This window comes from Porites lutea, chromosome 11 (genome assembly GCF_958299795.1).
Source record: "Porites lutea chromosome 11, jaPorLute2.1, whole genome shotgun sequence".
Taxonomy (NCBI): Eukaryota; Metazoa; Cnidaria; class Anthozoa; order Scleractinia; family Poritidae; genus Porites; species Porites lutea.
The window spans coordinates 11,425,989-11,442,701 of NC_133211.1; the positions used below are offsets into that span (position 1 = coordinate 11,425,989).

Sequence of the window (16,713 nt, forward strand, 5' to 3'; positions counted from 1 at the left end):
AAAAGTAACAGGGAGTGAAGCTTAAGGCCATAGCTCAAACCAACTATTTTGTACTCACAGATTAATGGAGGAGTAGTACTGCTCAAAGAAATCCTTGGCATGAATTTTGACCTCTTCTTTATGTCTTGGTATTCCATATGGCCTATTTACTGGTATTTCTCCACCATATGGGAAAACAATCGATCCCGTGCATCGACCATTAGTGCAATGAATTGGCTATAGAGAAGGAAAATACATCAGATGGAGAAAACTAAATGTTCAAAAAAGGTTAGGCATAAGTGAAAATTTACAAGGGTAGTGTTGTGCAAGATATGTTTGAAAAGCCGAGTACTAAAAGTCTAATCATATAGTGGATTCCTACTACAAATTGTACCATTTAGAAATTAATGATGCTGAAAAAAATGCCTAGCAGAACTAGTGAATCTATCAAAAGCCATGTTCAAACTTAATTTGCAAAAAAAGTTCGCTTTCAATGTCGAGGAAAAAACTTGCTTAGAGATTTGGACAGTGATAGTGAATACGTAAAACGTTAAAAACGCACGTATAGTCTCCCTGGATTCCAATCACCTCTCCCCGGGAGAGAAGACCCGTGAATGATTTATCATCGTAATTCTCCTGGCGGAACTGCTTTTGTGCGCGTGAGTGAGACTTTTGGCGACACAGCCACCAATCTCGTTCCCAGAGGCCCTCGATCCTTTTGGTCAGGGTAGGTACTTCATGTATGGGGACATATATTGTACCGCTTTTACCTAATTAACTTATAATTTCACTCTTTCTGCTTGGTTCCTTGTTGCCTTGAAGCTTTGTTCTCTGTTAACTTGTTGCTCTGTTTCCTTGTTTCTTAGTTACTCTGTTTCCTTGTTACCCTTTTACTCTGTTACCTTGTTACCTTGTTACTCTGTTATCTTGTTACCTTGTTACCTTGTTACCGTGTTACTCTGTTACCTTGTTACCTTGTTACTCTGTTACCTTGTTACCTTGTTACCTTGTTACTCTGTTACCTTGTTACCTTGTTACCTTGTTACTCTGTTACCTTGTCACTCTGTTACCTTGTTACCTTGTTACTCTGTTATCTTGTTACCTTGTTACGTTATTACTCTGTTACCTTGTTACCTTATTACTCTGTTACCTTGTTACCTTGTAACCTTGTTACCTTGTTACCGTGTTACTCTGTTACCTTGTTACCTTGTTACCTTGTTACTCTGTTACCTTGTTACCTTGTTACCTGGTTACTCTGTTACCTTGTTACCTTATTACTCTGTTACCTTGTTACCTTGTTACTCTGTTACCTTGTTACCTTGTTACTCTGTTACCTTGTTACCTTGTTACCTTGTTACTCTGTTACCTTGTTACGTTATTACTCTGTTACCTTGTTACCTTGTTACCTTGTTACCTTGTTACCGTGTTACTCTGTTACCTTGTTACCTTGTTACCTTGTTACTCTGTTACCTTGTTACCTTGTTACTCTGTTACCTAGTTACCTTGTTACCTTGTTACCTTGTTACCTTGTTACCCTGTTACTCTGTTACCTTGTTACCTTGTTACTCTGTTACCTTGTTACCTTCTTACCTTGTTACTCTGTTACCTTGTTACCTTGTTACTCTGTTACCATGTTACCTTGTTACCTTGTTACCTTGTTACTCTGTTACTCTGTTACCTCGTTACCTTATTACTTTGTTACTCTGTTACCTTGTTACCTTGTTACCTTCTTACTCTGTTACCTTGTTACCTTGTTACTCTGTTACCTTGTTACCTTGTTACTCTGTTACCTTGTTACCTTGTTACCTTGTTACCCTGTTACTCTGTTACCTTGTTACCTTGTTACTCTGTTACCTTGTTACCTTCTTACCTTGTTACTCTGTTAACTTGTTACCTTGTTACTCTGTTACCATGTTACCTTGTTACCTTGTTACCTTGTTACTCTGTTACTCTGTTACCTTGTTACCTTGTTACTCTGTTACCTTGTTACCTTGTTACTCTGACCTTGTTACCTTGTTACTCTATTGCCTTGTTACTTTGTTACTCTGTTACCTTGTTACCTTGTTACTCTGTTACCCTGTTGTCTAAATTTTGGTTTATTTTTGTATGACAAGTCGCAATTGGTTTTTCCCGATTGGACGCGTTCTTTTGGAGTATGGTTGTGGTTGAATATTTTGCATTACAATTCCTTTTTTGTTTATGGTAATTAGCAGCAATCAGCTTTATTTGGTACATCTTTTCTCTTTGACGGAAATCAAACAAAAGTTTCCTTTTTTGAGAACAGCGCTTGGTCAATGACGAAGGCTCTGTGTCTCAATGCTATAGCACCTGAAGCCTTTTATAGTTTCTTTTGGCTGTTATACTTTTATCATGATTTTCTAAAAAATGTAAGCGAAATTTCTGGGCAATATTTTTACGATCAGATATTTTGCATAAAACGCTGAGTCTTAAGGCGTCCTTTTAAAATGACTTAACAACGGGGCAGGGTGCTACAACGGGTATAACGTTTGGATACTTTTAGTCAATACCACACAAGTGAGGCTGAAGTTTTATTGCATTCGTTTTTTAATCATACCTTATCTGTTATCGAGACAATCGTTGAAAATCGCACAACACGAGGAAATCGAGTAACTAATGTAGATCAGTTCAGTTTTGCATTAAATACCAGATAACTCCAAGCTGGTTTCCTTCATCTACCGATTTAGTCTTCAAGTTTTTTTTAGACTTCCAGAGGTCAGTTGTACAAACCCTAACGTCAGACCTAACTGCCAACTCTTGGCTTTGCCTGATCTCGAGGTCAGATCTGTTACGTCCAACATTAAGGTTCAGTAGGCAATGCAACTGATATCTGATCACTTTTCATTATGCAAATCAAAGCAAAATCGTTTTTTTCTCTTTTTTTCTTTCAACACCGTTTTCATTTTTTACATTAACTGTGGATCACCTTATATGCTAAATTATTACATCTGAATTGATTGTAACTTTTGCGGCTATAAGGAATAATACAATGGGCGATATCAGTTGTATCAAGATAAGTTGGATTCCGTACAGTGGCACGACTGAAAATTAAAATTAAACAAACACTTAACTCTGTGCGATACGTAATACACCGATATATAGTTTGAAGGTCACTAATTCATTCAGTCGAGATTGTCACTATCGCTTTTTGCCTCGTGATGTCGGCAACTATAAAAGGCAGTGCCACTTAAAATTTTGAACGTATCTTGACTACACCGTTACAAGATTAGTCCATTGTCAGACTTTTTCAAATTTCATGGAATTTACTCAAGTATGCTATTTTTGCGGCAATTTGTGAGGTAGATTTGACACTAATGGGTAGTAACATTGCCTAAACGCTATCAGATTGGGCAACGAAATTGTACAACAATTTCAAATTTCCCGGATTCTCCGAAATGCTATGGGATAACAGCACCTCTCGGCATACTATCAAACAAAATGTTTCTAGATTTCTCCAGGTCCCTGGACTGATAGATGCTTTTTGGTCTTCCATAAACTCCTTTCCTTTTTTCCTTTTCTAGGGAGAAACTAATTCTCCCTTTCTTTTTCTTTGCTTCATTGGTGTTACTTGGGCGACGCGAGCCTGCATGATGTTTGCACAGTTTATACACCTACAAAGATTTGTACATCCAATACCTCTTGCAACAACGGACATCTCGATTTTCGACTGCCATCTCGACACGACTCTTGCATTAGGTTGTCGTCTTTAGATTTGTTTCCTTGCATGCATGAAATAAATCAAGTTTGACCTTCACTCCCGGAAAAATTCGCTCGTACAAGTTTGCAACATGACAACAATCGTCCACTACAACCATTTTCAATGTAATCCCTGCTTTGTCAAATCTGATTTTTAACTCTTTTAGTAAGTCCTCGATTTCCAAAGATGATGTTGACTTTGTAAATCGCCATGTCAAAACTTCTCCATATTCATTTAGTGCAAGAAACACGTTTTCAAATTGTTTGACAAACTTGCCATCCTCGCGAGTGACACCAATGTGTTTACTGGTTCTGAACGTGTGGTCACATGAAAGCACTGTGCCAGTGTGACTAAACATGTCTTTTTCGTAGTGTCCCTTTGTCATTTGAAATTGTTGTAGAAACAAATCAATTAAGTTGTCGTTGCTGGGGTACGAGCAAAATACACTTCTTTCAAATTCATCTTTGACATTAACGCTATCTGGGTTGTTTCGCATTAATTGTCTGAAGTTCATTCCCGCAATTCCCTCTGACAGTTCCATGAAATTTTGACCTTGATAGATTCCGGATATAACATAGTCATACAAATGCAAAGTGAATCCACACCGCTGCCGCATAATAATTGGAAATCTTCGCGATATGCCGGGTGGTAGAAGCTGTAATATTTCATTTGACGCAGATAGATAGCGATGTCCATTTTTGCTATGTCCATCTAGTCGATAGCTGCATTCATAAAACGCTTGAACGAGAAGGAGATTGCCGTTTAAATCATAAATAAGCCTTGGGTTTCTTGGGTCTGTGCGTAGACCATACAACACGTCTGTCCACATTCCTATTTTGAGAGGACAATTATGCACTGGGCATTCAATGGTTAATCCACTGTGCCTTATTGGGCACCAAATAAAAATCTTTTGTATCAGCTTTGAAGCTGTATGTGGTATTTCAATGACGTTGTCGTAAAGATTAAAAAGATTAAAACAAAAATGGTTGTCATGACGGTCTCCTTGTTTTGGGTTGTATCCAATCCCATTATGGCTCTTGGTTGTATATTGAAGGTTTGAGAATTAGAGTAACAATTTCATGATTTAATGGACGGAATACAAAAGAAAAAGTACACAAGGGTAAATCTTCAGTAAGTGTAGAAATAACCCTTCCTAAGAATCAAAGGTGATTATATGCCCTGTAACGTTGTTAGTTTCTTAATTTATATTTCTTGTCACTAAGTACTAAGTCAAGACTTTACAAAACATGGAGGAAGAACTTATGAACTTGAACATGATAGGCTGTGTCAATTTAAAGCCTTGTTTGTCGGCCTTTTATCATTGTTATCATTATCATCCGTAGATCATTAGAAAGTATTAAACAGGTTGTCCAGCAGCTGCATGAATTGTTAGTTCTTACTTTTATAACAATCAGAGTAGCGTATTGCGATAGCCTATTATATAGTGTCCTTAATTCGCAAGTAATAAAAACGCTGCTGTCGCTAGTATAGGTCACCGACACAAATAGATTTTGATGGCGATACACCTTCGCTGTTCCAACTTCACTACCTGCGGCTACCTATCAAGTCTATCACGGTATTCTTTGACGTATCTACACAACTTCCACCACTGATCTAGTAATAGTCCCGCCCATCTTGCTAGCAAATTCTTCTCTCAATTTTAACTAAAAAGTTTTAAAGAAAATTGCTCGGTGTGTGAAAAGATTGAGTAACAAATATGGCAAAAATTGCAAAAATAACAAATTTAACAAAATTCTAGAAGAAAGGCCTAGACGGACTTCGAGAAGTCCGCAAATTTCGCAAAGATCGCAAAATTTTCTTGCCATGTGAAAAGATTAAGACAATGAAGGGCCACGAGAAGGCCTCAAATTTTCCCATAAATCGAAAAAAAAAAAGAATTTGTGAAAAGAATTCACCTTCTTGGCCTTTTCTCTCTCTAAGTCTAGAATTTATTTAATTTTTTTATTCTTGCTTTTGCGATATTACAAGTACTCAATCTCTTCACATAGCAAGAAAAATCCTTGTTAGTTTTGCGATTTTTGCGAGATTTGAGGGCTTTTGAAGGCCCTACTTAACCATTTTTCTTTGTGAGTCTAGAATTTTTTAAATTTGTCATTCTTCCTATTTTTGCGATATTTCTTACCTTTTCAGTGTTTTTAGGTAGCAGGAAAAATCCTTGTTACTTTTGCAATTTTTTTCTAAGTCTAGAATTTTGTTTTATTGGTTTTTCTACTCATGCGATATTTGCAAGTGATTGTCTCACAAAATTTTCGGTGAATTATTTTCTTTTCGAAAATTGCGGAGAGAATTTGCTAACAAGATCGTTCCTGGACATATATATCGCATTTTTTTCTTTTACAGTTCTTTACGCACTGCCACGCCATACCATACAAACCGTCAAACAAGGCCACGGGGGAAGTTAAACATTACCACAATCTGGTACTGACTGATCCCGACGTCCTATAGGCATCTCAATAGCAAGTGCGTTTTAACTCTGACAAGTGTGCATGTGACGTATTACGTCTACACACATTCCTAGATATCTTGAGGTAATAGAAAACAGAGTAACAAGGTAACGAAGCAACAAGGTAACAGACTAACCAGGTAAAACGAAGGTAGCAAGGAAACAGAGTAACAAGGTAACAAACTAACAGATTAACAAAGTAACAAAGGGAACAAGGTAACAGAGTAACACGGTAACAAGGTAACAGAGTAGCAAGGTAACAAGGCAAAAGAGAAACAAGGTAACACGGTAACATAGTAACAAGGTAACAGTGTAATAGGGCAACAAGGGAACAGAGTAACAAGGTAACAGACTAACAGATTAACAAAGTAACGAGGTAACAAGGCAACAGAGTAACACGGTAACAAGGTAACAGAGTAACAAGGTAACAGGGTAAAAATGTAACAAGGTAACAGAGTAACAGGGTAACAGAGTAACAAGGTAACAGTGTAACAAGGTAACAAGGTAACAGAGTAACAGGGTAACAGAGTAACAAGGTAACAGTGTAACAAGGTAACAGAGTAACAAGGTTACAAGGTAACAAGGTAACAGAGTAGCAAGGTAAAAAGGTAACAGAGTAACAAGGCAACAGAGTAACAAGGTAACAGAGTAACAAGGTAACAAGGCAATAGAGTAACAAGGTAACAGAGTAACAAGGTAAAAAGGTAACAGAGTAACAAGGTAACAAGGTAACACGGAAACGGAGTAACAAGGTAACAAGGTAACAGAGTAACAAGGTGAAAAGGTAACAAGGTAACAGAGTAACAAGGTAACAAGGTAAAAGAGTAACAAGGTAACAAGGTAACAGAGCAACAGAGTAACAAGGTAACAAGGTAACAAGGTAACAGAGTAACAAGGTACCAAGGTAACAGAGTAACAAGGTAACAGAGTAGCAAGGTAACAAGGTAACAGAGTAACAAGGAAACAAGGTAACAGAGTAATAAGGTAACAAGGTAACAAGGTAAAAGAGTAACAAGGTAACAAGGTAACAAGGTAACAGAGTAACAAGGTAACAAGGTAACAAGGTAACAAGGTAACAGAGTAACAAGGTAACAAGGTAACAGAGTAACAAGGTAACAAGGTAACAGAGTAACAAGGCAACAGAGTAACAAGGTAACAAGGTAACAGAGTAACAAGGTAACAAGGCAATAGAGTAACAAGGTAACAGAGTAACAAGGTAACAAGGTAACAGAGTAACAAGGTAACAGAGTAACAAGGTAACAAGGTAACAAGGTAACACGGTACCAGAGTAACAAGGTAAAAAGGTAACAAGGTAACAGAGTAACAAGGTAACAAGGTAACAGAGTAACAAGGTAACAAGGTAACAGAGTAACAAGGTAACAGAGTAACAAGGTAACAAGGTAACACGGTAACGGAGTAACAAGGTAACAAGGAAACAGAGTAACAAGGTAAAAAGGTAAAAAGGTAACAAGGTAACAGAGTAACAAGGTATCAAGGTAACAAGGTAACAGAGTAACAAGGTAACAAGATAACAAGGTAACAGAGTAACAGAGTAACAAGGTAACAAGGTAACAGAGTAACAAGGTACCAAGGTAACAGAGTAACAAGGTAACAGAGTAGCAAGGTAACAAGGTAACAGAGTAGCAAGGAAACAAGGTAACAGAGTAATAAGGTAACAAGGTAACAAGGTAACAGAGTAACAAGGTAACAAGGTAACAGAGTAACAAGGTAACAAGGTAACAAGGTAACAAGGTAACAGAGTAACAAGGTAACAACGTAACAGAGTAACACGGTAACAAGGCAACAAGGTAACAGAGTAACAAGGTAACAAGGTAACAGAATAACAAGGTAACAAGGTAACAGAGTAACAAGGTAACAAGGTAACAAGGTAACAGAGTAACAAGGTAACAAGGTAACAGAGTAACACGGTAACAAGGCAACAAGGTAACAGAGTAACAAGGCAACAAGGTAACAGAATAACAAGGTAACAAGGTAACAGAGTAACAAGGTAACAAGGTAACAAGGTAACAAGGTAACAGAGTAACAAGGTAACAAGGTAACAAGGTAACAGAGTAACAAGGTAACAAGGTAACAAGGTAACAGAGTAACAAGGTAACAAGGTAACAGAGTAACACGGTAACAAGGCAACAAGGTAACAGAGTAACAAGGAAACAAGGTAACAGAATAACAAGGTAACAAGGTAACAGAGTAACAAGGTAACAAGGTAACAGAGTAACAAGGTAACAAGGTAACAAGGTAACAGAGTAACAAGGTAACAAGGTAACAAGGTAACAGAGTAACAAGGTAACAAGGTAACAGAGTAACACGGTAACAAGGCAACAAGGTAACAGAGTAACAAGGTAACAAGGTAACAGAATAACAAGGTAACAAGGTAACAGAGTAACAAGGTAACAAAGTAACAAGGTAACAAGGTAACAGAGTAACAAGATAACAGAGTAACAAGGTAACAAGGTAACAGAGTAACAAGGTAACAGAGTAACAAGGTAACAAGATAACAAAGTAACAAGGTAACAAGGTAATAAGGTAACAAGGTAACAAGGTAACAGAGTAACAAGGTAACAAGATAACAAAGTAACAAGGTAACAAGGTAACAAGGTAACAGAGTAACAAGGTAACAGAGTAACAAGGTAACAAGGTAACAAGGTAACAGAGTAACAAGGTAACAAGTTAACAAAGTAACAAGGTAACAAGGTAACAGAGTAACAAGGTAACAAGGTAACAAGGTAACAGAGTAACAAGGTAACAAGGTAACAAGGTAACAGAGTAACACGGTAACAGAGTAACAAGGTAACAGAGTAACAAGGTAACAAGGTAACAGAGTAACAAGGTAACAAGGTAACAAGGTAACAGAATAACAAGGTAACAAGGTAACAGAGTAATAAGGTAACAAGGTAACAGAGTAACAAGGTAACAAGGTAACAGAGTAACAAGGTAATAAGGTAACAGAGTAACAAGGTAACAAGGTAACAAGGTAACAGAGTAACAAGGTAACAAGGTAACAAGGTAACAAGGTAACAGAGTAACAAGGTAACAGAGTAACAAGGTATCAAGTTAACAAAGTAACAAGGTAACAAGGTAACAGAGTAACAAGGTAACAGAGTAGCAAGGTAACAAGGTAACAGAGTAACAAGGTAAAAAGGTAACTTGGTAACAGAGTAACAAGGTAAAAAGGTAACTTGGTAACAGAGTAACAAGGTAACAGAGTAACAAGGTAACAAGGTAACAAGGTAACAAGGTAACAGAGTAACAAGGTAACAAGGTAACAGAATAATAAGGTAACAAGGTAACAGAGTAACAAGGTAACAGAGTAACAAGGTAACAGAGTAACAAGGTAACAAGGTAACAGAGTAACAAGGTAATAAGGTAACAGAGTAACAAGGTAACAGAGTAACAAGGTAACAAGGTAACAGAGTAACAAGGTAACAAGGTAACAAGGTAACAAGGTAACGAGGTAACGAGGTAACAGAGTAACAAGGTTACAGAGTAACAAGGTAACAAGGTAACAGAGTAACAGAGTAACAGAGTAACAAGGTAACAAGGTAACAAGGTAACATGGTAACAGAGTAACAAGGTAACAAGGTAACAAGGTAACAGAGTAACAAGGTACCAAGGTAACAGAGTAACAAGGTAACAGAGTAGCAAGGTAACAAGGTAACAGAGTAACAAGGAAACAAGGTAACAGAGTAACAAGGTAACAGAGTAACAAGGTAACAAGATAACAAAGTAACAAGGTAACAAGGTAACAAGGTAACAAGGTAACAGAGTAACAAGGTAACAAGATAACAAAGTAACAAGGTAACAAGGTAACAAGGTAACAGAGTAACAAGGTAACAGAGTAACAAGGTAACAAGGTAACAGAGTAACAAGGTAACAAGGTAACAGAGCAACAGAGTAACAAGGTAACAAGGTAACAAGGTAACAGAGTAACAAGGTACCAAGGTAACAGAGTAACAAGGTAACAGAGTAGCAAGGTAACAAGGTAACAGAGTAACAAGGAAACAAGGTAACAGAGTAATAAGGTAACAAGGTAACAAGGTAAAAGAGTAACAAGGTAACAAGGTAACAAGGTAACAGAGTAACAAGGTAACAAGGTAACAAGGTAACAAGGTAACAGAGTAACAAGGTAACAAGGTAACAGAGTAACAAGGTAACAAGGTAACAGAGTAACAAGGCAACAGAGTAACAAGGTAACAAGGTAACAGAGTAACAAGGTAACAAGGCAATAGAGTAACAAGGTAACAGAGTAACAAGTAACAAGGTAACAGAGTAACAAGGTAACAGAGTAACAAGGTAACAAGGTAACAAGGTAACACGGTACCAGAGTAACAAGGTAAAAAGGTAACAAGGTAACAGAGTAACAAGGTAACAAGGTAACAGAGTAACAAGGTAACAAGGTAACAGAGTAACAAGGTAACAAGGTAACACGGTAACGGAGTAACAAGGTAACAAGGAAACAGAGTAACAAGGTAAAAAGGTAAAAAAGTAACAAGGTAACAGAGTAACAAGGTATCAAGGTAACAAGGTAACAGAGTAACAAGGTAACAAGATAACAAGGTAACAGAGTAACAGAGTAACAAGGTAACAAGGTAACAGAGTAACAAGGTACCAAGGTAACAGAGTAACAAGGTAACAGAGTAGCAAGGTAACAAGGTAACAGAGTAGCAAGGAAACAAGGTAACAGAGTAATAAGGTAACAAGGTAACAAGGTAACAGAGTAACAAGGTAACAAGGTAACAGAGTAACAAGGTAACAAGGTAACAAGGTAACAGAGTAACAAGGTAACAAGGTAACAGAGTAACACGGTAACAAGGCAACAAGGTAACAGAGTAACAAGGTAACAAGGTAACAGAATAACAAGGTAACAAGGTAACAGAGTAACAAGGTAACAAGGTAACAAGGTAACAGAGTAACAAAATAACAAGGTAACAAGGTAACAGAGTAACAAGGTAACAAGGTAACAAGGTAACAGAGTAACAAGGTAACAAGGTAACAGAGTAACACGGTAACAAGGCAACAAGGTAACAGAGTAACAAGGTAACAAGGTAACAGAATAACAAGGTAACAAGGTAACAGAGTAACAAGGTAACAAGGTAACAAGGTAACAGAGTAACAAGGTAACAAGGTAACAAGGTAACAGAGTAACAAGGTAACAAGGTAACAAGGTAACAGAGTAACAAGGTAACAAGGTAACAGAGTAACACGGTAACAAGGCAACAAGGTAACAGAGTAACAAGGTAACAAGGTAACAGAATAACAAGGTAACAAGGTAACAGAGTAACAAGGTAACAAAGTAACAAGGTAACAAGGTAACAGAGTAACAAGATAACAGAGTAACAAGGTAACAAGGTAACAGAGTAACAAGGTAACAGAGTAACAAGGTAACAAGATAACAAAGTAACAAGGTAACAAGGTAACAAGGTAACAAGGTAACAGAGTAACAAGGTAACAAGATAACAAAGTAACAAGGTAACAAGGTAACAAGGTAACAGAGTAACAAGGTAACAGAGTAACAAGGTAACAAGGTAACAAGGTAACAGAGTAACAAGGTAACAGAGTAACAAGGTAACAAGTTAACAAAGTAACAAGGTAACAAGGTAACAGAGTAACAAGGTAACAAGGTAACAAGGTAACAGAGTAACAAGGTAACAAGGTAACAAGGTAACAGAGTAACACGGTAACAGAGTAACAAGGTAACAGAGTAACAAGGTAACAAGGTAACAGAGTAACAAGGTAACAAGGTAACAAGGTAACAGAATAACAAGGTAACAAGGTAACAGAGTAATAAGGTAACAAGGTAACAGAGTAACAAGGTAACAAGGTAACAGAGTAACAAGGTAATAAGGTAACAGAGTAACAAGGTAACAAGGTAACAAGGTAACAGAGTAACAAGGTAACAAGGTAACAAGGTAACAAGGTAACAGAGTAACAAGGTAACAGAGTAACAAGGTATCAAGTTAACAAAGTAACAAGGTAACAAGGTAACAGAGTAACAAGGTAACAGAGTAGCAAGGTAACAAGGTAACAGAGTAACAAGGTAAAAAGGTAACTTGGTAACAGAGTAACAAGGTAAAAAGGTAACTTGGTAACAGAGTAACAAGGTAACAGAGTAACAAGGTAACAAGGTAACAAGGTAACAAGGTAACAGAGTAACAAGGTAACAAGGTAACAGAGTAATAAGGTAACAAGGTAACAGAGTAACAAGGTAACAGAGTAACAAGGTAACAGAGTAACAAGGTAACAAGGTAACAGAGTAACAAGGTAATAAGGTAACAGAGTAACAAGGTAACAAGGTAACAGAGTAACAAGGTAACAAGGTAACAAGGTAACAAGGTAACGAGGTAACGAGGTAACAGAGTAACAAGGTTACAGAGTAACAAGGTAACAAGGTAACAGAGTAACAGAGTAACAGAGTAACAAGGTAACAAGGTAACAAGGTAACATGGTAACAGAGTAACAAGGTAACAAGGTAACAAGGTAACAGAGTAACAAGGTAACAAGGTAACAGAGTGACAAGGTAACAAGGTAACAAGATAACAGAGTAACAAGGTAACAAGGTAACAAGGTAACAAGGTAACAGAGTAACAAGGTAACAAGGTAACAAGGTAACAGAGTAACAAGGTAACAAGGTAACAAGGTAACAAGGTAACAGGGTAACAAGGTAACAGAGTAACAAGGTAACAAGGTAACAGAGTAACAAGGTAACAAGGTAACAAGGTAACAAGGTAACAGAGTGACAAGGTAACAAGGTAACAGAGTAACAAGGTAACAAGGTAACAAGGTAACAGAGTAACAAGGTAACAGGGTAACAGAGTAATAAGGTAACAAGGTAACAGAGTAACAAGGTAACAAGGTAACAGAGTAACAAGGTAATAAGGTAACAGAGTAACAAGGTAACAAGGTAACAAGGTAAGAGAGTAACAAGGTAACAAGGTAACAAGGTAACAGAGTAACAAGGTAACAAGTTAACAAAGTAACAAGGTAACAAGGTAACAGAGTAACAAGGTAACAAGGTAACAAGGTAACAGAGTAACAAGGTAACAAGGTAACAGAGTAACAAGGTACAGAGTAGCAAGGTAACAAGGTAACAGAGTAACAAGGTAACAAGGTAGCAGAGTAACAGAGTAACAAGGTAAAAAGGTAACTTGGTAACAGAGTAACAAGGTAACAGAGTAACAAGGTAACAAGGTAACAAGGTAACAAGGTAACAGAGTAACAAGGTAACAAGGTAACAGAGTAATAAGGTATCAAGGTAACAAGGTAACAAGGTAACAGAGTAACAAGGTAATAAGGTAACAGAGTAACAAGGTAACAGAGTAACAAGGTAACAAGGTAACAGAGTAACAAGGTAACAAGGTAACGAGGTAACAGAGTAACAAGGTTACAGAGTAACAAGGTAACAAGGTAACAGAGGAACAAGGTAACAAGGTAACAAGGTAACATGGTAACAGACTAACAAGGTAACAGAGTAACAAGGTAACAAGGTAACAGAGTAACAAGGTAACAAGGTAGCAGAGTAACAGAGTAACAAGGTAAAAAGGTAACTTGGTAACAGAGTAACAAGGTAACAGAGTAACAAGGTAACAAGGTAACAAGGTAACAGAGTAACAAGGTAACAAGGTAACAGAGTAATAAGGTAACAAGGTAACAGAGTAACAAGGTAACAGAGTAACAAGGTAACAAGGTAACAGAGTAACAAGGTAATAAGGTAACAGAGTAACAAGGTAACAGAGTAACAAGGTAACAAGGTAACAGAGTAACAAGGTAACAAGGTAACAAGGTAACGAGGTAACAGAGTAACAAGGTTACAGAGTAACAAGGTAACAAGGTAACAGAGTAACAGAGTAACAAGGTAACAAGGTAACATGGTAACAGACTAACAAGGTAACAGAGTAACAAGGTATCAAGGTAGCAGAGTAACAAGGTAACAAGGTAACAAGGTAACAAGGTAACAGAGTAACAAGGTAACAAGGTAACAAGGAAACAGACTAACTAGGAAACAAGGAACCAAGCAGGAAGAGTGAAGTTATAAGTTAATTAGGTAAAAGCGGTACAATATATGTCCCCATACATGAAGTACCTACCTTGGTCAGCCCCGTCGCTGACCAAAAGAATCGCGGCCTCTGGGAACGAGATTGCACAGCCACAAGAGGAGAGTGCCGAAGTAGGCTCAGTCTCCAGAAAGACATCCAAGGCTGAAGACGGAGCCTAGTGCCGAAGGCGCGAGAACATTGATTTGGAATTGTCTCCTCCCTACTCTCCGCAAGGCTTCAAAACTCTTCTGCCAAAACTTTGTGGCGCTAATATCCGAGCTATAATATTTCAAGGTAAAAATTGATGTCAAGAAGACTAAATCTCACTCACGTCCTTCACTTTCTGATGTAGAGTATCAACAATTTCTGTTCCGTCCACCCAGTTCTTCAGCTTTAAACATTTAGGTCCATGGTCTCTCATCTTGAATTCTCCATTTTGGCCACTAAACGGACATTCCTCTTGGACTGCCATAGCTAGCACAAGTAGACAATGAAAACTTATATTTCCTTATCAGTGGAGGCAATCAAAGACTTCAAATAGCCTACACAGCAGACGTAAACAGAATATTGCTTCACACTAGAAATACGTGTATCACAGACAATGAAAACTTATATTTCCTTATCAGTGGGGGAGGGGGGGGCATCAAAGACCTCAAATAGCCTGCACAACATACGTAAACAGAATATCGCTTTAAACGTATCACGGAACCTCAGGAAATGTGTGCCATGTTGCCTGTAAAAACAAAATGCTCCGCGACGTCATTTGCATGGCATCAGGGGTGGACACCAAGAGATACATTCATAAATAGTTAGAAAGAATTATGGGGCATCCGATTTTGCAGCTCGCTAGGACCACGCGCGGTTCACGCTGTGTCAACTGCCGGTGGCCCAAGTTCGAAATACAGTATGACCATCGGCACTGTTGCGCAACGTTCAGAGTATAAGGATTTGTATGGGAAGAAAAGAATCGTTTCTGCAGCCTACGAATGTAAGAGGATTTAAATAAAAATCGGCTTACCTTGCTAAAGTTGTGTGTTTCTGCTTTCCTGTGTGGTTTCCGAGAGAAAACCGTTTACAGTACAACCCATAAAACGGCCTTCAATCGGCCCATGGACCACACAGGAGAGACGTAACACGTATTTCATGTGAGGTAGGCTGTTTTTATAGAAATCCTTCCCTTTTCGCAGGTTACAGAAACGATAGGTTTTTTCCCCATACAAGTCCTTATATTTCGAATGTTACGCAACAATTAGCCTGTGAACAGGCTCTCTGTTTTGGGAAAAAATAGCGAGGAAAGGGAAGGGAAAGGCTTTTCCCTCTCCCCACCCCGCTCGACCAAAGGCCTGTTCACAGGCTATGCAACAATGTCAACAATGCCGATGCTCGCCGATACTCATATTTCGAGCTTAGGCTACCTGTGGTCAAACCCCGTTAATACGGATACTGAGCGAGGAGGGGGAGGGGTGCATAGTAAGTGTCCGTATTAAGCGGGTTGAATTTTTAAGATAGAGAGGTTTCTTTCCCCAGGAACAGTACTGTCCGTAATAATGATTTGTCCGTAAAGTGGCTTTGACTGTATTTCAAAGAATCAAAGAGGTATAGCAAAAGTAAATTGATGTTGTTTTTAGAAATCATTCTTACGCGCATCTGTTTACATGGTGTCACCACAGGTAGCCCAAGCTCGAAATATGAGCATTGGCGAACATCGGCATTGTTGCGTGACATTCGAAATATAAGGATTTGTATGGGAAAAAATGGTGATGTTCGCCGATGTTTATATTTCGAGCTTGGGCTACCTGTGGTGTCACCCAAATTGTCGAACATTACAAGAGCCTAACTTTAAAATCTACTGTTCTCCTATTTGCATTAGATTCGGTGCATGTGAAGTTAGACATTTGAAACAGTCCACTATAGGTCACTACTGGGCAAACTTTAGCTCCCAGAGTGGCACAAGGCATTCAGTCGTGCATCAGTGGGAAACTTATGAAGCGAAAACAATTTTAAACCGTGTTTAACTACACAGGTTTTTATTAGTTTGGTTTAGCTTTGATGTGAATACGGTGTTCGCTCGATGTCTCGATATGTACTATTAACCTCATAATTCAACCTTCCATGGGGAGTGCAGCCCTCGTGGTCGCTCTTTTAAATTCACACCAGCGAGAGTAAGCGAGAATCCTCCGAAGAAAACCGGCGATTCCCGAGACTACCGTTGAGGCGAATGTGTGGGATAACAGAAACTACTAGTTAGGTGATTACGTAAACGATGACTTACCTGTTATAAACTCGACTCAGCCATAGTTAATAGAGGGAATGGTTATGAAACCCGACAAAGTTCTTTGTTGTATGTTTTTGTTCTCTTTTTTGGCCTTGACCCTGCACAAAACACAATAGTTGTTTACTCCGTACTGAGGAACTAACCAATAGAAACGTGCTGGTTACGTAATTCATGCATAACGTATGAACGCAAAACAAAAGATTGTGCAGGGTCGTGGACCTTCTAACAT

The 16,713-nt window shown here is 38.2% G+C and overlaps 1 protein-coding gene across 1 annotated transcript; it reads right to left on the reverse strand.

The window, feature by feature from the left end:
• Nucleotides 1-54: 54 nt before the first annotated feature.
• LOC140953213 (nitric oxide synthase 3-like) lies at nucleotides 55-16,496 on the reverse strand. The gene is made up of 3 exons (XM_073402713.1): nucleotides 16,482-16,496; nucleotides 14,541-14,683; nucleotides 55-216 (listed from the first exon to the last, which is right to left on the reverse strand). The coding sequence occupies exons 2-3, from the start codon at nucleotides 14,679-14,681 to the stop codon at nucleotides 55-57; spliced, it is 303 nt and encodes a 100-aa protein (XP_073258814.1). The 5' UTR covers nucleotides 14,682-14,683; nucleotides 16,482-16,496.
• Nucleotides 16,497-16,713: the final 217 nt, after the last annotated feature.